Here is a 19,951-nt window from a genome sequence, read left to right as displayed (position 1 = left end):
GGAAGCTAACACACAGTGTTGGCTCCAAAAATCCCCTCTCTCTCTCTTCCCCGCTCCCTGTCACAGTACACCACAGGGAGTGAGTGAAACAGCGGGAAGTCCGTGTTGGAGGCAGGCTGTTTGCAATTAAGAGTTAAGACTAAGGGTTTGCGAACATTTTGTGATTTTTCAATCCAGGAAACTAACACACAGTGTTGGCTCCAAAAATCCACTCTCTCTATCTTCCCGGCTCCCTGTCACAGTACACCACCCTCCACCCCCCTCTTTTGAAAAGCACGTTGTGGCCACTTGAATGCTGGGATAGCTGCCCATAATGCAGCACTCCCAGCAGCGCTGTAAATGCTGCAAATGTGGCCACACACCAGCGCTGGTAGCTGTGAGTGTGGCCACACACCAGCGCTGTTCAGGCACAGCTGCATGACCAGCGCTGTAACTCCCAGCGCTGCAACTTTCAAGTGTAGCCACGCTGTGGACTCTCCCCACTGCAGACAGGCTGTGCTGATCCCTAGAGAAAAGAACAAGACCTGTGTAACATGATGAAATGTGTGCACTCAGGGGCGGCTCTAGGCATTTTGCCGCCCCAAGCACGGCAGGTAGGCTGCCTGCCGCACTTGCGGCGCCGGCAGAGTGCCTCCCCGTGGCTTGCCGCCCCAAGCACGCGCTTGGTGTGCTGGAGCCTGGAGCCGCCCCTGTGTGCACTGTGTCCACACCAGCCTTTACAAATCTGTTAATTACCTCAAGTTAATTGGCAATTAACTCCAGGTATAAAAGTCTTGTGAAAGTGTCAGTTAGACTCAGGACTCAGTTTGTCAGACCACTCTGTTTTATTAGCACAGCGCTCTGCTAATAACACCCAGATAATGTGAGCCCCATGCAAGACCCAAACAGTCTTTTTTATACAGATAAAAGGGCGCGAACTAAACAAAGGGACAAAGAGAGCAAAATTGTAAAATTTACCTGGGGCACAGCATGCATCTCCTACTTCCTTACTAACTCTTATCGATCTAAGGCTAATACTTCACCAATCGCCCTTAAGTGGAGCAATTGTTCTACCTTAATGTCTGCTTTCCTGACACCTGGATCACAGCATTCTTTTCATTTCTACTTAAAGGCACATACAGCATTCTTTAATTCATTCTATTTCTTTAATATAATTCATTTCACTTTCACAAAAGCAAGCCCCTAACTTTACAGACTGGCTATAGTAGACATGCTGTCACTTTCCTGCTTCCCTATCACAGCTCCTGTAGGATCTATCGCTGGAAAACAGTTACAGAAACCCACATGCTGCAATACAGTTGGCAATGCATTTCTTTCTTTCTCCTTAATGCTCTTTCTCCTACAGTAAGGCAAGATTATTTTTCTAAAGTCCTTCCTTTATCTGGTGGCTAGTTCTCTCTCTGCAGTAGGGGCAGTAGCAGTTAGTACGAAGAGCAGTGATTCGTTCAGAGCAAGAATGACTGTTAGTGATTGCTCAACAGAGGGAGTGATCTGACTCGAATCTTGTTTCCTGCTGTGGATTGAAGCAGGCAATTCATACGGTTTTATCCAGGACAGGATTATGTGCTAGCACAGATTGACTTTTACTGCCAAGGTATTCCCTGTGCTCTGAGACAATTAAGGTTAATCAATGTTGGAAGTTTTAGAACATAATCTCCACCGTGGGCTGTCCTCTTGTGTACCGGCACCTGGATCGAAAGAAGTAGGCAAGCAAGCAAGCAGAGTGCAACAGCTTCCAAGGAAATGCAGCCACATGATGTCGGGGAAGTGTATTGCAGCACTCTTTTTGGTTCTGGGCTCCTGCTTGGGCTCAGGGTCCTGTGGGAAGGTGCTGGTCTGGCCAGCTGATAACAGTCACTGGCTCAATGTCAAGTCCATTTTAGAAGAGCTCGCAGACAGGGGCCATGAGGTGACTGTGCTGTTGTCTTCATCCTTCCTGGGCATAGATCCCACCAGACCTTCCCCTTTCAATTTTGAGGTCATCCCTGTGCCATTCACAAAGGAGGATGTGGCGTCCCTGATGGAAGACTTTCTCCATATGTGGCTTTATGAAATGCCCAACTTTTCATACTGGGAGACCACTTCCAGGATGTGTAACTTAGTATCACGGCTGCTGTCTATGAACAAAGCAACTTGTGATTCGGTGGTGTGGAATGAGGAGCTGATGAAGATGCTGAGAGAGGCTGCCTTCGACATTCTCCTTGCAGATCCGTTAGTGCTGGGTGGGGAGCTAGTGGCAGAGAAGCTTGGCGTCCCATTTGTCTATACTTTCCGGTTCTCTATGGGGAACACAGTGGAGCGGCTGTGTGGGGGGCTTCCCGCCCCTCCTTCGTACGTGCCTGCCAGCATGGGCAGCCTGACGGACAGGATGTCCTTCATGGAGAGGATGAAAAACATGTTCTTTTATGCTCTTCAGGATGTTCTGTTTCACCAGGTTTTCTGCAGAGAATGGAATCAGTACTACAGCGATGTTTTAGGTAAGGCTGCTCTTTGCCGTGATTGTGTCTTTACTGTGGGCTGCATTGTGTGAAAGGAAGCCTAGTCCAGTGGGGGAGGATTCCAGGCACCCAGCTTCAATTTCCTGGGCCGAGTCTAGACTGCAAGCTTTTGCCAGCATAGTGATGTCCATCAGGGCTGTGATCTCTGCCGGCAGCTGTGCCGGTACTAGCCCCTAGCATAAACAAAGTTGTATCGGAAAAACTGCTCCTTTACTTGTATAGCTTGTTTTGCTGAGAGGGGCTGGGATGAGCTACACCGGAAGAGCCCAGTTTTGCTGGTATAAGCTGCAGTCCTCTAAGGAACACTTGCCAAGCTAGGATTCTGGCTAAACACTCCAGGCCCAAGGCACTTCTGTATCAGTTTAACTGTATCTGCACCAGGGGCTGTCCCGGCATAGGTATTTTGGTAAAAAAATGACATCCCTAAACCGAAAAGGTCCATCAATACAAGAACTGCGTGGCGCCCACCCCTTCATCGCGCTGTGCTTCGTTCCCCAGCTGTACATTCTTGTGACATTTCCAGCCTTGCCACTTCCCTTCACAGCTAGAAAGGGGAGTGAAGAAAAAGCCTTGGTCGCAGTGCCCGGCTGTGCCAACTTCCTGCTCTACATGGGGCAGCCGAGCGGATGGGAGGCAGAGGAGAAAGGGAAAGACCCTCGGAAACTCTTTTTCTCTCCCCTCCATGGAGTATTGCCCGGTAGAGGAAATTGGGGCCTAAAATCATTCCATCCGTTTCTTTTGGCATGATCCTATAAAGCAGCACAACAAGTAACCATCAGGCCTTGTGGTGAAAGCACTGGACTGCGGATGCAAGAGATCTGGATTCTAGTCCCAGCTCTGCCACAGACTACCCATGTGACCTTGGGCACCTCACTTCACTTCTTCATGGCTCCATTTACTATGGATAAAATAGTCCTTCCTCTCTCCCATCTGTTTGTCATCTCGCCTGTTTCGAGGGCAAGCTTTCTTACTGTGTGTTTGTACAGCTCCTAGCACAACGGGGCCAGATTTTCAATTGGGGCTTCTAGGTTGTATTGTGACATTAGTAATAATAAGGTGGCTCACAATAGGTATACCAGGAACCATTTTGAAAGCTGTTGGCTGTTTGCAGTGAATTGATCAAATGTTACACTCTGGGCTCTAGTTTCTATTTTGAACTTTATTATAAGAATAACGAAATGAGGCCTGATTTCCAAAGGGGCTAAGGGTGTGCGGGTCCCCTTGACGTAAACAAAGCTGCCAGGGCTCATCAGTCAGGCCCTGATGAATCCACCTTTTCAAAGAATGTGTTTCAAATGGCCCCAATTAAGGTGTCATCAGGGCAAATACTGCAATGGAACAACGAGTAGCTAGTTATAAGTGCCTAGTGCTGTTGAAATGGAGACATCACCCAGTGAAGGTGCAGCATAGTGAGTCTCCTGAATGACAAGGGGTAGCTGTAGAGTTGTTGTAACATTCATCTGGTTTTGTCTTTTGAGACTGTCATCTCTTTGGGGCCCAGCGTGCTGTCCTGTGCGTCCGTACAGGACTTAGCCTATATCAGGGGCTACTGCCCTGCAAATAATGCTGCTGTGCAAAGGGGGAGAAGATGAATCATTCCCCATGTGAACCTGGATGTAAAATGGAGTCATGCTGGTTTGCTTTCCCTGGTTTGATTGACCGACATTGCTCACCGAAAAAAGAATTTAAACCCACTGATCTAAAGTCACTAGGTAGTTGGCTCTTTGTCTTATGTACAAAGAGTTTCGACTGTCTTTACAAAATAAAAAATCTAGACCAAAGGAGAGATTTTCAAAAGTGTGCAGCGATTTAGGAGCACAAGCACCATTGAGGGACTTGAGCTTCTAAATCCTTTGGGTGTTTTTGAAGCCCCCGCCTCTCCCTATTGTTTATTCAAATTAACTGATTTGTTGGCATCATGGCAGAAAGTATTTAACACTTGTTGGCGTTTGATTTTTATCAGAGTTTTATTAAATAAACTACAGGCAATATTATGAGGAAGCCGGGCATTGACAATGTACCTGTGTAACCCCCGCACCTCCTGGGTGTGGTGTTCTGTCCCATGTAGTAGCACCGAGACCACTTGGAGAGATTGAGTCTGCTCTACAGCTTTAGCTAACAGCCGGGGCGGCTCCAGGCACCAGCGCACCAAGCGTGTGCCTAGGTCGGAAAGCTGCGGGGGGCGGCCTGCCAGTCGCCATGAGGGCGGCAGTCAGGCAGACTTTGGTGGCATGCCTGAGGGAGGTCTGCCGGTCCCGCGGCTTCGGTGGCAATTCGGCGGTGGGTATGCCGAAGGCACGGGACTGGTGGACCTCCTGCAGGCATGCCACTGAATCCACGTTACTAGCGGACCTCCCGCAGGCATGCAGCTGTGAAGGCTGCCTGACTGCCATGCTTGGGGCGGCAAAATACATAGAGCCGCCCCTGCTAACAGCCATGTGACTTTTAGCTCATGCAGTAGAGGCTCATGCATTTAGCTCCAGAGGTCCCCGGTTCGATCCTGCCTGATGACAACCGGGATCTGTCAGCATTACCCCTGTTCTGAGAATGGACCCTTACATGAAACCCTCTACTCCCAAAGGCTTAACTGGTTGATCAAAAATGACATTCCTCCAACTGCAGAACAGAACATTAAGCTGAGAGACCTGGCTCCTAACCAGTTTCCCTCTTAATGATAAAAGCAGGCTCTAATGTTCAAGGCTGTGTGTGTCATAGCTGTGCTATTATCTAAATGCACTAGCAGCATCGCACTTTGTAGTGTATGCAAAAACCTTTGGCCCTGATTGTGAACTAGCGATGGAGTGGGATGAGGCCGAGGCAGAGGTGATGCAGTGTCCCATAGAAAGATAATACAGTGATCTGTGCCCCATCCTTCAGTTGCCTTCACAGCCACCTCCTCGGTTGCTCCCAGAGCTGGCACAGAGCTCCCTGTGGGGCCAGGGATCTGTGCACACACAGGGCTGGGGAAGGGTGATTAGGATTGTCCCACCATCAGCCCTGCAGTTTCCCAGAGAGAGATAATCCTGTCCCCAGCTCTGTTATCATTCTGCCCCTCCACCACTGTGTGAGTCCCCCACTTACAGGAGGGATCGAGGAGACAGCTCTGTTTGGTGGGGTCCCTGTAATCCTGGCTCCATTGGGCCATAGCTAGGGAATGGCTCAGAGTCCCTCTGTGCGAGTGTGGAGGTGCAGGGCTTCCATGCAATTTGCCCAGGCCTCTTGCTGATTTGGTGAGATCCACGTGGCTCTTGGGGGATGGTGGGGTTAGTGGGCTGCCCCATTCTGTGTGGGGCCGTCCCCCGTGGAGCATCTCAGGAGAACCCGCCCCCCTTTGCTTTGCCCTGGGGGTTTTCCCAGGTTTTCCCACAGGGAGAGGGGCAATTTGGCCCTATGTTTTGTGTGTAATAGGTGCTGGCCCCTGTGACACAGAGGCTCTGCTGCCCTGCCCCCACCACCACGGAGAAATTCGGAGCCAGTTTAAGTGCTTCACTTGGGGAACAAGGGAAGCCACAGCAGCAGCCCAAGTGGGCAAGAACTGTGAAACTCTGATGATCATAGAATCATAGGGTTGGAAGGGACCTCAGGATGTCATCTAGTCCAACCCCCTGCTCAAAACAGGACCAATCCCCAGATTTTTACCACAGTTCCCCAAATGGCCCCCTCAAGGATTGAGCTCATAACCCTGAGTTTAGTAGGCCAATGCTCAAACCACTGAGCTACCCTTCCCCTAAAGCTTCCGCTGCCTGCCTGTCTCCTGGAGTTCCTGCCATGATCCCCAGGGACCTCCTCCAGCACTACTCCTATCACCCAGCATGGAGGCAGAAGCCAGGTGACATTCACATTCAGGACAAGTGTTCCCAAATACCGCAGACCCAAATGCGTCTGTAAAACTATTTGTCAGCCAATCGCAAATCATGAATAAGTTGGTGACAGTGAGTCATGATTGGTGGAAGAGAAACCAGTGATTACAGGGTCAAGTCCTGGTAATAAGGGTCTGCTCCAAAGCCCACGGCAATCATTGGAAAGACTCGCATTGATTTAGTGAGCTTTGGACTGGGGCCATAGTTTGCAATTCAAAGATGACAATTTTCCTGCAGATCTGAAAATGCACATTGTGTAACAATAGCTGTCCAGCTGAGGGAGCAGGTTGTTTTCAATCCTGCAGAAGAATCCATCAGTTTCATTCAGAAGGAGAATTCTAGGTGATCCAGAACAGGATTTGGTACTTGCTGAGTGTTGCCTCACATATGGTAATTTTGCACTGAAATGACCATATTCTTCTATCAGGATTGGAACATTCAGCATCCAGTCTTTGTGGGCTGTGCTTAGAAGTGTTCACACTGTGGACTCTGGAACTGAACTTAGCTCTGATGAGAGCTGCCGCGTACAGCCAGGATGTTGAAGAAGTGGCTTTTGCTGGTGCTGTGGGTTCACATGAGCTGCTGGGGCTCAGGATCCTGTGGGAAGGTGCTGGTCTGGCCCACCGATGCCAGTCACTGGCTCAACATAAAACTGGTGCTGGAGGAACTCTCCCTTCGGGGCCACGATGTGACTGTGCTGGTGCCTTCAGCAAATTTGCTCATCGATTACAATGAGTCCTCTTCCCCATTTGACTTTGAGGTCCTGCTGGTGCCCTTTACCAAGGAGACCATGGCGGCCCTGTTGGAGGACTTCCTGCACCTGTGGATGTACGAGCTTCCCCATCTGTCCTACTGGGAGGGCCTGGTGAAAATGATGAATAGCGTGGAAGTCTTTCTCAACATGTCGAAGCAGACCTGTGACAGTGTGGTGCTGAACCCCAGGCTGATAGCAAAGCTCCGGCAAGCGGGGTTTGATGTGCTAATCTCAGACCCTCTTTCTCCGGGCGGTGAGCTGATAGCAGAGTTGCTTGAAATCCCTTTTGTCTATACTTTCCGGTTCTCTGATGGGAACACAGCGGAGCGGCTGTGTGGGGGGCTTCCAGCCCCTCCTTCATACGTACCTGCCAGCACGGGGGGACTGACGGACAGGATGTCCTACATGGAGAGATTGCGAAACCTGCTCTTTTATGCTCTTCAGGATGTTCTGTTTCACCAGGTTTTGTGGAAAGAATGGAATCAGTACTACAGTGATGTTTTAGGTAAGGCTGCTCTTGTTTGCCGTGATTGTGTTTATACCATAACATCAAAAATGTAGGGCCGCAGTTTCCGAAAGGAAATCTAGTCCAGTGGGTAGGGTGCTACCCCGGGACTCCAGACACCTTGGTTCAACTTCATGCTCTGCCACGTTTCCTGGATGACCTTGGGCAAGTCACATAAGGCTTGTCTGTAGATAAAAGTTGTACAGCTTTAGCTATACCATTGTAGCTAAAATTGTACCACCCCTGGAGTGAGGAGGGACGTGTTAAGGTGTTTATAGCAGCATCACCTCTTCCCATGTGGAAAGGGGAATACATTATATGGGTATAAGGCCATGGCTACACTTGCAGATGTGCAGCGCTGGGAGTTACAGCTGTGTTCATACAACTGTGTAGCGAAAGCGCTGGTGTGTGTCCACACTGACAGCTACCAGCGCTGCAGTGTGGCCACATTTGCAGCATTTGCAGCGCTGTTGGGAGTGATGCATTATGGGCAGCTATCCCAGCGTTCAAGTGGCTGCAACGTGCTTTTCAAAAGAGGGGGGTGGGGTGGAGTGTGACAGGGAGTGGGAGAGAGAGAGAGTGGATTTTTGGAGCTGACACTGTGTGTCAGCTCCCTGCCTTGCAAAGCCTGCCTTGCAAATTCTGTGTCAGCTCCCTGCCTTGCAAAATCTGACCATTTTCTCGACCCTTCATTCACTCTTAACTGCAAATAGCCTGCAGACCTGATAAGGAGCTGCTCCGTCGGACTCCCTTTCTCCCCCTCACCTCCGCCCCTGTTGTGCTGTTCCTCTCCTCAAGCAAACACTAGCTGTAGCTATTCATCCCCCTGCCTGCCTCATTCACAGCAAACAGGAGCTGTGTTTGTTTTTTAGATAAGCAGCTCCCGGAGCCTCTAGTTCACAACAAAACAAAGCGAGGCATCATAACAAAACAAAGAAAGCAATTTAGTTAAAAGCATTATGGGAAAATTCTGGAGGTCAGTTACAGCATAGTAAGATTAATCACTGTTTACACTTGCACTCCAGCGCTGCATCACCAGTGCTGCAATAGTTATACCCGAGGCAGAGCAGGAGTACAGCCAGCGCTGCAGCCAGGGAGATGCAGTGCTGTATGTGCCTTGCAAGTGTGGACGGTGAGTGAGTTGCAGCGCTGTAAAGCCTCCACCAGAGCTGCAACTCTCCAGTGTAGCCAAGCCCTAAGGCATGTTTCAGCCAACATCACTGAGTCCTCGCTAGCGATTATACTGGTATAGCTATTTTGGTTTTTTTTAAAAAACCCCAAACATACCTTGATGGAAATAGTTGTACTGGTTAAAAACAAACAAACACATAAAGAACCTGTTTAGATAAGGCCTCCATCTCTCTGTGCCTCAGTTCCCTATCTGTATATGGGGATGCTAGCAGTGCATTACCTCACAGGGGTGTTGTCAGGACAAATATATTAAACATTGTGATGTCCTGGTCAGATAAATACAGTCATAGGTTGGGTTAAACCTTGTTGAAACTGGTGGGTGTATCAGTGCCCCTCATTTCAGATAAATGTAAAAAATAAATAAATAGACAAACTTCTTCATGGAACCAGATAGCTGAACCAGTTAGGGGTGTCCTCTGCCCAGAACAAAGTCACGTGGAAGGCTGGAGTAGGAGTTGTCATGTGACCCACAGCATTCCTCTGTGATCTGATAACAGCCTTGGGGGCAGGGGATTGATTGGATTGGATTGCGTCAGAGAAGCAGATTAACATACCGGAGAAGCTAGGAGAAAAGGAACAGAAAGCCAAGGAGACAGCTGAACAAGCCCTGGGATTGGGAGAATGGCCCTTAGGGGATGGAAAAAGCTTCTACAGGGAGCTTTTTGAGCAGCGTGCTGGCTGGAAGACACTGCCTCCTGCTGTCTGATTCCTCCTGTGCGGAAGGAAACCGGACTTGGTGCACTCTTTACAAGTAAACAGGATTGCTTCACAGAGAGACCTGTGGAACAAATGATGGAACAAATAATGGAAGTGCTCAGAGAAATCGAAGCTGGACAAAAGGAAGTATAACAAGACCTAAAACAATTGGAGACTTTGCAAAAGGAATGAAAGCAGCATCTGGAGTCTTCCCAGAATAGCCTGAGGGATGACTTGCAGGCAGAGGTGAAATCTCTATTGGAGTGGCAACGACAAAGAGTCTGGACAGTCTGGAGTTGCCACACACCCAGTCTGCAATAGTAAGACAGATCAGATCAGTAAGTCAGATTGCCTGACTGCCATAGACCCAGGGCCGGCTCCAGACCCCAGCGCGCCAAGCGCGCGCTTGGGGCAGCATTTTGCCGGGAGGGCAGCAGATGGCTCCGGCGGACCTTCCGCAGTCATGCCTGTGGATGCTCCACCGGAGCCGCAGGACCAGCGGAACCTCCACAGGCTCGTCTGCAAGAGGTCCCCCGGAGCCGCGGGACCGGTGACTGGCAGCGCTCCCCCTGCGGCGTGCCGCCGTTCTTGGGGCGGCCAAATTCCTAGAGCCGCCCCTGCATAGACCAGAAGGTTTTCCATGAATTAGCGGAGACCAAAGAAAACTCTGGCTAATTTGGAACTTGCTAACAGAGATGAGCTGCAGAAGGAGTTCAGGCTCTGAGAAATCGCCTTGAAAAGAAAATCAAAGGGTCACAGACCACAGAGAAAGGCGGCCCCTGGATGAGCCAGCTGGAGGAGTTGGGGAAGACCAGACATTTAACAATAAATGCCAAGAAAAGGTGTCTTACAAATTCATTATGTGGACATTTCCTTTACAGATGTGGCTCAGGTAAAGCAAATATTCACTGCAAACAAGTAGCTGAAGTAAAAGGTGCCTGTGTAGAGAAGTAGCAGTTTCAGTTTGTCACATGCATAAACCGTGCCAGAGCCGAGTTATTTGTAGGCATCGTGATAGAGGTAGTTAAACCTGTGTGAGTTTGTGGGATGGGACTAGTTCTGAGAACACACCACAGACACAGCATTTGCCCACAGGCAAGGTAACGAGGAAGCTGGGTGTTTGCCAGCTACCTGCTCTGAGAATGGAAACTTCACCAGAAGGAGGGTTTCGCCTTTCAACTCCCAAAGGTTAATTGATTGATCCAAAAATGGCATTCCCCGAGTTGCTGAAGAGAATGCTAAGCAGAGAGGTCTGGTTCCTAACCAACTTCCCTCTTACTGATAAGAACACATGCTCATGTTCGAGGCTGTGAGTGTGTGATGGCTGCTCTGTGACCTGTATGCACTAGCAGTATCGTGTTGGGCATTGAATGCAACAAGCTCTGGCTCTGATTGTGCCCCAGTGATCCGTGAGTAGGGCAGGCTAGGCAGTAAGGGTGATGCAGAGTTTCCTGTGGGAAGATAATATAGTGATCCATGTGCTATCACCGAAGGATGGATCGCGCTCTCCTCCTTGGAAAGAGGCCTCAGCTGCATCCACAGCCACCTTCTCCACACATTGCATTACAACAGTTGTCCTGCAGAGGTAACAGTGCCTTCTCCTGTAGGAGAATCCTAGGTGATCCACAACAGAGTTTGGTACTTGCTGAGCCTGTCCCCACCCACATATGGTAATTTTGCACTGAAATGACCTTATATGAAGATTGCGATGTTCAAGATCCAGTCTTTGAGGGCTGTGCTTAGAAGTGTTCACACTGTGGACTTTAGAACTGAACTTAGCTCTGATGAGAGCTGCCGCGTACAGCCAGGATGTTGAAGAAGTGGCTTTTGCTGGTGCTGTGGGTTCACATGAGCTGCTGGGGCTCAGGATCCTGTGGGAAGGTGCTGGTCTGGCCCACCGATGCCAGTCACTGGCTCAACATAAAACTGGTGCTGGAGGAACTCTCCCTTCGGGGCCACGATGTGACTGTGCTGGTGCCTTCAGCAAATTTGCTCATCGATTACAATGAGTCCTCTTCCCCATTTGACTTTGAGGTCCTGCCGGTGCCCTTTACCGAGGAGACCATAGTTGCCCAGTTGGAGGACTTCCTGCACCTGTGGATGTACGAGCTTCCCCATCTGTCCTACTGGGAGGGCCTGGTGAAAATAATGAATAGCGTGGAAGTCTTTCTCAACATGTCGAAGCAGACCTGTGACAGTGTGGTGCTGAACCCCAGGCTGATAGCAAAGCTCCGGCAAGCGGGGTTTGATGTGCTAATCTCAGACCCTTTTTCTCCGGGCGGTGAGCTGATAGCAGAGTTGCTTGAAATCCCTTTTGTCTATACTTTCCGGTTCTCTGTGGGGAACACAGCGGAGCGGTTGTGTGGGGGGCTTCCAGCCCCTCCTTCGTACGTACCTGCCAGCATGGGGGGACTGACGGACAGGATGTCCTACATGGAGAGATTGCAAAACCTGCTCTTTTATGCTCTTCAGGATGTTCTGTTTCACCAGGTTTTGTGGAAAGAATGGAATCAGTACTACAGCGATGTTTTAGGTAAGGTGCTTTTGTTTGCTGTGATTGTGTCTAAACCATAATATCAAAAATGTAGGGCCGCAGTTTCCGAAAGGAAATCTAGTCCAGTGGGTAGGGTGCTACCCCGGGACTCCAGACACCTTGGTTCAACTTCATGCTCTGCCACATTTCCTAGATGACCTTGGGCAAGTCACATAAGGCTTGTCTGTAGATAAAAGTTGTACTGCTTTAGCTATACCATTGTAGCTATAATGGTACCGCCCCTGGAGTGAGGAGGGACGTGTTAAGGTGTTTATAGCAGCATCACCTCTTCCCATGTGGAAAGAGGAATACGTTATATGGGTATAAGGCATATTTCAGTCAACATCACTGAGTCCTCGCTAGCGATTATACTGGTATAGCTATTTTGGTTTTTTTTTAAAAACTTCAAACATACCTTGATGGAAATAGTTGTACTGGTTAAAAACAAACACACACAAAAAACCTGTTTAGATAAGGCCTCCATCTCTCTGTGCCTCAGTTCCCTATCTGTATATAGGGATGCTAGCAGTGCATTACCTCACAGGGGTGTTGTCAGGACAAATATATTAAACATTGTGATGTCCTGGTCAGATAAATACAGTCATAGGTTGGGTTAAACCTTGTTGAAACTGGTGGGTGTATCAGTGCCCCTCATTCCAGATAAATGTAAAAAATAAATGAATAAACAAACAAACTTCTTCATGGAACCAGATAGCTGAACCAGTTAGGGGCGTCCTCTGCCCAGAACAAAGTCACGTGGAAGGCTGGAGTAGGAGTTGTCATGTGACCCACAGCGTTCCTCTGTGATCTGATAACAGCCTTGGGGGCAGTGGATTTATTGAATTGGATTGCGTCAGAGAAGCAGATTAACATACCGGAGAAGCTCGGAGAAAAGGAACAGAAAGCCAAGGAGACAGCTGAACAAGCACTGGGACTGGGAGAATGGCCCTTAGGGGATGGAAAAAGCTTCTACAGGGAGCTTTTTGAGCAGCGTGCTGGCTGGAAGACACTGCCTCCTGCTGTCTGATTCCTCCTGTGCGGAAGGAAACCGGACTTGGTGCACTCTTTACAAGTAAACAGGATTGCTTCACAGAGAGACCTGTCTCCGTTCTCAATATCTCTTGCTAACAGAAACAACCCACAGGACTCTGAACTTTGGTTAACCCTTCAGGGCAAAAAATGGGATCCAGTTTTCAAGGAGAGAGCTTGTGAGTTGGCCTTTCTGTTGAACCAAGATGGAACAGATAATGGAAGTGCTCAGAGAAATCAAAGCTGGACAAAAGGAAGTATAATAAGACCTAAAACAAGTGGAGAATTTGCAAAAGGAATGAAAGCAGCATCTGGAGTCTTCCCAGAATAGCCTGAGGGACGACTTGCAGGCAGAGGTGAAATCTCTATTGGAGTGGCAACTACAAAGAGTCTGGACAGTTTGGAGTTGCAACACGCCCAGTTTGCAATAGTAAGACAGATCAGATCAGTAAGTCAGATTACCTGACTGCCATAAACCAGAAGGGTTTCCATGAATTAGCGGAGACCAAAGAAAACTCTGGCCAATTTGGAACTTGCTAACAGAGATGAGCTGCAGAAGGAGTTCAGGATCTGAGAAATCACCTTGAAAAGAAAATCAAAGGGTCATAGACAACAGCGAAAGGCGGCCGCCTGGATGAGCCAGCTGGAGGAGTTGGGGAAGACCAGACATTTAACAATAAATGCCAAGAAAAGGTGTCTTACAAATTCATTATGTGGACATTTCCTTTAAAGATGTGGCTCAGGTAAAGCAAATATTCACTGCAAACAAGTAGCTGAAGTAAAAGGTGCCTGTGTAGAGAAGTAGCAGTTTCAGTTTGTCACATGTATAAACCGTGCCAGAGCCGAGTTATTTGTTGGCATCGTGATAGAGGTAGTTAAACCTGTGTGAGTTTGTGGGATGGGACTAGTTCTGAGAACACACCACAGACACAGCATTTGCCCACAGGCAAGGTAACGAGGAAGCTGGGTGTTTGCCAGCTACCTGTTCTGAGAATGGAAACTTCACCAGAAGGAGGGTTTCAACTTTCAACTCCCAAAGGTTAATTGGTTGATCCAAAAATGGCATTCCCAGAGTTGCTGAAGAGAACACTAAGCAGAGAGGTCTGGTTCCTAACCAACTTCCCTCTGACAGATAAGAACAGATGCTCATGTTCGAGGCTGTGAGTGTGTGATGGCTGCTCTGTGACCTGTATGCACTAGCAGTATCGTGCTGGGCATTGAATGCAACAAGCTCTGGCTCTGATTGTGCCCCAGTGATCCGTGAGTAGGGCAGGCTAGACGGTAAGGGTGATGCAGAGTTTCCTGTGGGAAGACAATATAGTGATCCATGCGCTATCACCGAAGGATGGATCGCGCTCTCCTCCTTGGAAAGAGGCCTCACTGCATCCTCAGCCAATTTCTCCACACATTGCATTACAACAGTTGTCCTGCAGAGGTAACAGTGCCTTCTCCTGTAGGAGAATCCTAGGTGATCCACGACAGAGTTTGGTACTTGCTGAGCCTGTCCCCACCCACATATGGTAATTTTGCACTGAAATGACCTTATATGAAGATTGTGACGTTCAAGATCCAGTCTTTGTGGGCTGTGCTTAGAAGTGTTCACACTGTGGACTTTAGAACTGAACTTAGCTCCAGTGAGAGGTGCAGCCAGGATGTTGAAGCGGCTTTTGCTGGTGCTGTGGGTTCACATGAGCTGCTGGGGCTCAGGATCCTGTGGGAAGGTGCTGGTCTGGCCCACCGATGCCAGTCACTGGCTCAACATAAAACTGGTGCTGGAGGAACTCTCCCTTCGGGGCCACGATGTGACTGTGCTGGTGCCTTCAGCAAATTTGCTCATCGATTACAACGAGTCCTCTTCCCCATTTGACTTTGAGGTCCTGCCGGTGCCCTTTACCAAGGAGACAAAGGCGGCCCTGTTGGAGGACTTCCTGCACCTGTGGATGTACGAGCTTCCCCATCTGTCCTACTGGAAGCTCATGTTGAAAATGAAAGAATTCATGGAAGTCTCTATCAAGATGTTCAAGCAGACCTGTGACAGTGTGGTGCTGAACCCCAGGCTGATAGCAAAGCTCCGGCAAGCGGGGTTTGATGTGCTAATCTCAGACCCTCTTTCTCCGGGCGGTGAGCTAATAGCAGAGTTGCTTGAAATCCCTTTTGTCTATACTTTCCGGTTCTCTGACGGGAACACAGCGGAGCGGTTGTGTGGGGGGCTTCCAGCCCCTCCTTCGTACGTACCTGCCAGCACGGGGGGACTGACGGACAGGATGTCCTTCACAGAGAAGATGACAAACTTGCTGCTTTATATTTACCATGATGTGTTTTTCCTGCATTTCTGGGTGGATGAATGGACTCAGTATTACAGTGATGTCTTAGGTGAGACAGCGACTGGACAGACATTGCTTTTTTGCCCAGGCCAAGACTTTAATAATTAGGGGCCTCAAGTTAGGAACTGAATTTAGGTCCCTAAGTGGTCTTCTTTTTCAAGTGGTCTGAGCACTTTCACCTCCAAAGCCAGATATAAACATTGAACGAAATTTTAGATGTAATTTTCTTTTCACTGTTTGATCAATTTTTGCATTTCTCTGAGTTGGGACAATTAGTTTTATAAAAGTTTCGAATACATTTCACTTCCTCGTTTTCCCATGTGAGCACAGTCCTGCAGGGACCACGGAGGATTCCTTAAGGATAAGTTGTTTACATTTTAAATGAAATTTAACGTCCTAGGTTTTGTAGAAACTTGTATTCACAAAGCCTCAAGTGTTAGCCAAACATGCCCTGAATGTGGGCACAGTCCCGCTCCCTTTTTAATAAACAGGAGCTAAGCTTTACCACTGATCTCCAATTAACCACCTTTGCAGTCTTAGTCTCAGCTCCCTGGGAAGTATCTAAATGAGGCCCAGGGTCAAAGTGAAGCCCCCAATTCAGTAAAGTATCCCTACTCAAGAAGGGTGCCTAAGCATGTGCTTTAACTTGAAGTCAATGGGATCTAAGCAAGTGTTTATGTGCTTTCCGGAATTGGGGCCAGATTGTGCTGAGATCTTAATTACCTTGTATATTATAAAAATAATGTTTATTATATGGGCAATGTAAGAGGTGTGATCTTAAATGCTGGTTTTCTTGCTCGTACGTGCTTGAGTTTTGTAATGGACATGAGAGGTAAGACCACGGCTTTCAGAGAGCAGCCTGAAGACTTGGTCATCATCTTTGCAGGCTCATGTGCTAGTTCTAGTGCAGTCAATAGGCAACATTTTCAAGCACATTGAAGTCCCATTTTTGAAAGTGACTAAGGAACCGACTGGCAAAGGGAATTTGGGCTCCTAGCGGGATTTACAAAAGTGCCTCTGAGTTTGTCCCTTTGAGTTTCAATGGGAGCTAAACACCTAACCTGCCTAGGCACATCTATAAATTCCATACTGCCACCGGCGGCATCTTTAGGCTCTTAAGTACCTTTGAAAATCTACCCCTAAGACACTTAGGATATGTCTACACTGCAGTTAAAACCCCGCGGCTGTTCCATGCCGGCTGATCTGGGCTCAGGCAGGCTGTGGGGCTGTTTAACTGCAGTGTAGGTGTTTGGGCTCAGGCTGGAGCTTGGGCTCTAGAGCCCTGTGAGATGGGAGCTTTTGAAATTTATGCGCATTGAGACAACTTCCTGGAGTAAAGTTGTATGTGCAGGCTTGAGGCCTGCACCGGCGAGGCGTGTGCAGCACAGCCGGCCTTCCCTCTCAACATCAGGAAAAAGTGATCAACGATCAGAGCAAATGAAGTATCAGACAGAAGGCAGCCAATACCCTAAGCCCTAGGCCTGTGGCCCTCCCAACCAAGCCCCTGACCCTCGCCGGGCCTTCGTTAACCCATCTGAAAAAGATAAGGCTACTAACAATGATGTATATGTCTGTAGTGCTTTATCTGTACAGCCCAACACACTTTAAAGATGTGGGTAAGCACTGCGAGCCCAGTAGAATGCTTGGCCCAGCAAAGCACAGACATGCTGTAGCCTGATGATTTGGGAGGTCTTTATATAGTGTTGTCGGCTATGGACTGTTTTCCAAACTGTGTCTATTCAGAAAGGAGAGCAAATGCCTATATGATTAGCAGCTGCCCAGCAGGGGAGCAGTTTGCTGTGACTGCTGTTGAACTTCTTGGCTCCTTTAGCAGAACAACCAGTCACCCGGGACAGGATTTGGTTCTTGCAGAGTCTTCTCTGCCTCCCCACCGCTCCCCTTCTCCAGTTAGGTTGTGCTCAGCAGAGATCAGTCGCTCAGGGCGGGGATGCCCTGTGGGCTGCCTGTGGGGATGGTGTTACTAACTCGGCGTAGAGAGGCATTAGGTCGACGCAAGGCAGCTTACATTGACCTAACCGTGTAGTGTAGACCAGGCCTGAAGGAAAGATCTGTGTAGCTCAAAAGCTTGTCTCTCTCACCAATAGAAGTTTGTCCAATAAAAGAGGTGACTTCACCCACCTTGTCTCTCTAATATCCTGGGACCGACACAGCTACAACAACACCGCATACTAACTAACCTGTGTCATGATCAAAGTTGACTGTATCATGGTGTCACGTGGGTATGAAATCCTGTTAGTCAGCACTTCAGCTCTGAACAGGGCAGGACATGGGGCTGCATCATTGACAATCTTAATTCCTAGCTGTGATTAGCCTGATTGAGACTGTAGACAAAGTTTCCTATTCTTTATCTGAGAGTAGCAGTTAGAGTGTCCCCTGTGCTAAGCCCTGGACAAACGCATAATCCCTGCCCTGAAGAGTTTGCAATCTAAGGCCTGGTCTAAACACACAGTTGAAGCGATTCAGCTAAAGCTGTAACTTTATACCAGTTTAGTTAAACCTCTGTGACTTTGTGTGGCCACTGCTATTGATTCACTTTACATACATAAGTGTACAGGCACCAGTTCAACTGGTAGATCTGACTAAAACAAATTATAAGAAAGTCCAGAGACACCGTTGCCCCATTTGAACAAACCCAATTTAAGGTAAATCAGTGAAGCTGCAGTGTGTCAGCCTGAAGGATGGGAGAGGAGAGAGAGTTGAGCTCACCTGCCCAAGGCCATGCAACAACTCAGTGGCAGAGTTGTGATAAAACCCAGGTTTCCTGAGTCCCAGCTCTGTTCACTAGGCCACACTGCACTGAACAGTGTCCAGGAGTGCCAGGTCTCAGATGCAGGGCTGGTATGTTTCAACAGACAATGAGCAAGATTGCTCTCTCCTGCGGCTAATTTTAACTCCCTATCTTTTGCTTGCAGGAAGGCCCACGACGCTGTGTGAAACGATGGGTAAAGCAGAGATGTGGCTGATCCGGACATACTGGGACTTTGAATTCCCTCGCCCTTTCCTGCCTAACTTTGAGTTTGTCGGGGGACTCCACTGCAAGCCTGCAAAGCCTTTACCTGAGGTACCGTAATACTCTCCCTTGGTCTAGTCATCTGCCCATCAGATCAACGGCTGTTTGTTTCTCTGGTTTCCACACGCAGGGTATGCCATATCCTGAGAAACTCGCTGAGAACAATGTCAGCTTTGGGCAAGAGAAATCTGTTACGCATCACTGCAATGTTGGATGATGCTCTGTTGCTGATTGAAAATACAGGGCCAGTTTCAGAGCTGTGCTGATTTACACCAGCTCAGGAGCTGGCCTGTAGTCAATCGCCTCTCTGCCTGCTGGGGGGACAGGATGGGTGAGGTAATATATTTTATTGGACCAACTTCTATTGGCGACAGAGACAAACTTTCCAGCCACACACGGCTCTTCTTCAGATCTGGGAAACAGAGTGTCACAGCTAAATGCAAGGAGGAACACATTGTTTAGCACAAGTAACTACCATGTTTCACGTGACCATTTGAAGTGAAGTGACCTGTTAACATCTCTCTGGTGATAGGGAGCAGGGTCAGCTCTAGGCAGCAGCAAACCAAGCACGTGCTTGAGGTGGCACATTTTCAGGGGCGGCATTCCGGCCTCCCCTTTTTATTTATTTATTTTGTTTACTTTGGGCGGCAAAAGCCTAGAGTCGGCCCTGGCAGCAGCAGCGCGTTGTGCGTGGGGGCGGCAGGGGGCTGCTGCGGTTCGCACCGCGGGGAGCAGCACCTGCACCTTGTGGCTGGGCCGGGCAGGCTCTGAGTGGGGGACACTCGGATTTGGGGCTGCCCCACAGGGCACACGGAGCTGCCTGCAGGTGCTGCAGGGTGGCCACCCCCCAGCGCCACAGCTGGGGCTGGGCGAAGTGGCCCAAGCCGCCCAGGGACTGCAGCAGGGTGGCCAGAAGCAGCAGCAGAACCCACAGAGGGTGGGGCACTGCCATGCGAGGCCCGCATCCCGCTCCCTCTGGAGCTGCCCTGCCCCGGCTCCTCAGCCCCCTGCCGGGGTGCTCCCCTGGCTCTCACATCCTGGGTCCTGGCCAGTCCTGGAGACGGGAGCCCTGGCTGGAGGGACTCCGCTGCTTACCCCGACCCTGCCAGCGCCGGACCGGCTGGAGGCGAGGGGGGAGCGGGCTGAGTCAGCACTGGTGGGGGGGAGCCCAGCCCTGGGGTGGCAGGGGGTGAGGGGGGAGAGAGAGCCCAGGGCTGGGGCAGCAGGGGGTGCGGGTGAGGGGGGAGAGAGAGCCCAGGGCTGGGGCGGCAGGGGGTGCGGGTGAGGGGGAAGAGAGAGCCCAGGGCTGGGGCGGCAGGGGGTGCGGGTGAGGGGGAAGAGAGAGCCCAGGGCTGGGGAGGCAGGGGGTGAGGGGGAAGAGAGAGCCCAGGGCTGGGGCGGCAGGGGTGCGGGTGAGGGGGAAGAGAGAGCCCAGGGCTGGGGTGGCAGGGGTGCGGGTGAGGGGGAGAGAGAGCCCAGGGCTGGGGCGGCAGGGGTGCGGGTGAGGGGGAGAGAGCCCAGGGCTGGGGT

General features: G+C 49.7%; 1 protein-coding gene and 1 long non-coding RNA gene across 9 annotated transcripts in view; one reads left to right on the top strand and one right to left on the bottom strand.

The window, feature by feature from the left end:
• Positions 1 to 19,951, top strand: part of LOC120406053 (UDP-glucuronosyltransferase 2A1-like) — a 39,241-nt gene that overhangs the window by 11,458 nt on the left and 7,832 nt on the right. Inside the window, exons 1-4 of one of the 8 annotated variants that reach the window (XM_039540230.1) lie at positions 1,491 to 2,093; positions 9,794 to 9,799; positions 15,059 to 15,439; positions 18,324 to 18,472. In XM_039540230.1, the coding sequence (XP_039396164.1) occupies positions 1,631 to 2,093; positions 9,794 to 9,799; positions 15,059 to 15,439; positions 18,324 to 18,472 (999 nt within the window). In that variant the 5' untranslated portion in view covers positions 1,491 to 1,630. Of the gene's footprint in view, positions 1 to 1,490; positions 2,478 to 6,816; positions 7,618 to 9,793; positions 9,800 to 10,405; positions 12,038 to 12,627; positions 13,810 to 14,787; positions 15,440 to 18,323; positions 18,473 to 19,951 lie in introns of those variants that run through there. The other 7 variants (XM_039540232.1, XM_039540229.1, XM_039540224.1 and 4 more) reach the window with 7 other exon arrangements.
• LOC120406055 lies at positions 6,517 to 8,995 on the bottom strand. The gene is made up of 2 exons (XR_005599056.1): positions 8,905 to 8,995; positions 6,517 to 7,802 (listed from the first exon to the last, which is right to left on the bottom strand). It is a non-coding gene; the product is annotated as an uncharacterized LOC120406055 (long non-coding RNA).

The sequence above is a fragment of the Mauremys reevesii genome, linkage group 5, assembly GCF_016161935.1.
Source record: "Mauremys reevesii isolate NIE-2019 linkage group 5, ASM1616193v1, whole genome shotgun sequence".
NCBI lineage: Eukaryota > Metazoa > Chordata > Testudines > Geoemydidae > Mauremys > Mauremys reevesii.
The sequence above is the reverse complement of the archived record's forward strand: the minus strand, read 5'-3'. Positions and strand labels throughout refer to the sequence as shown.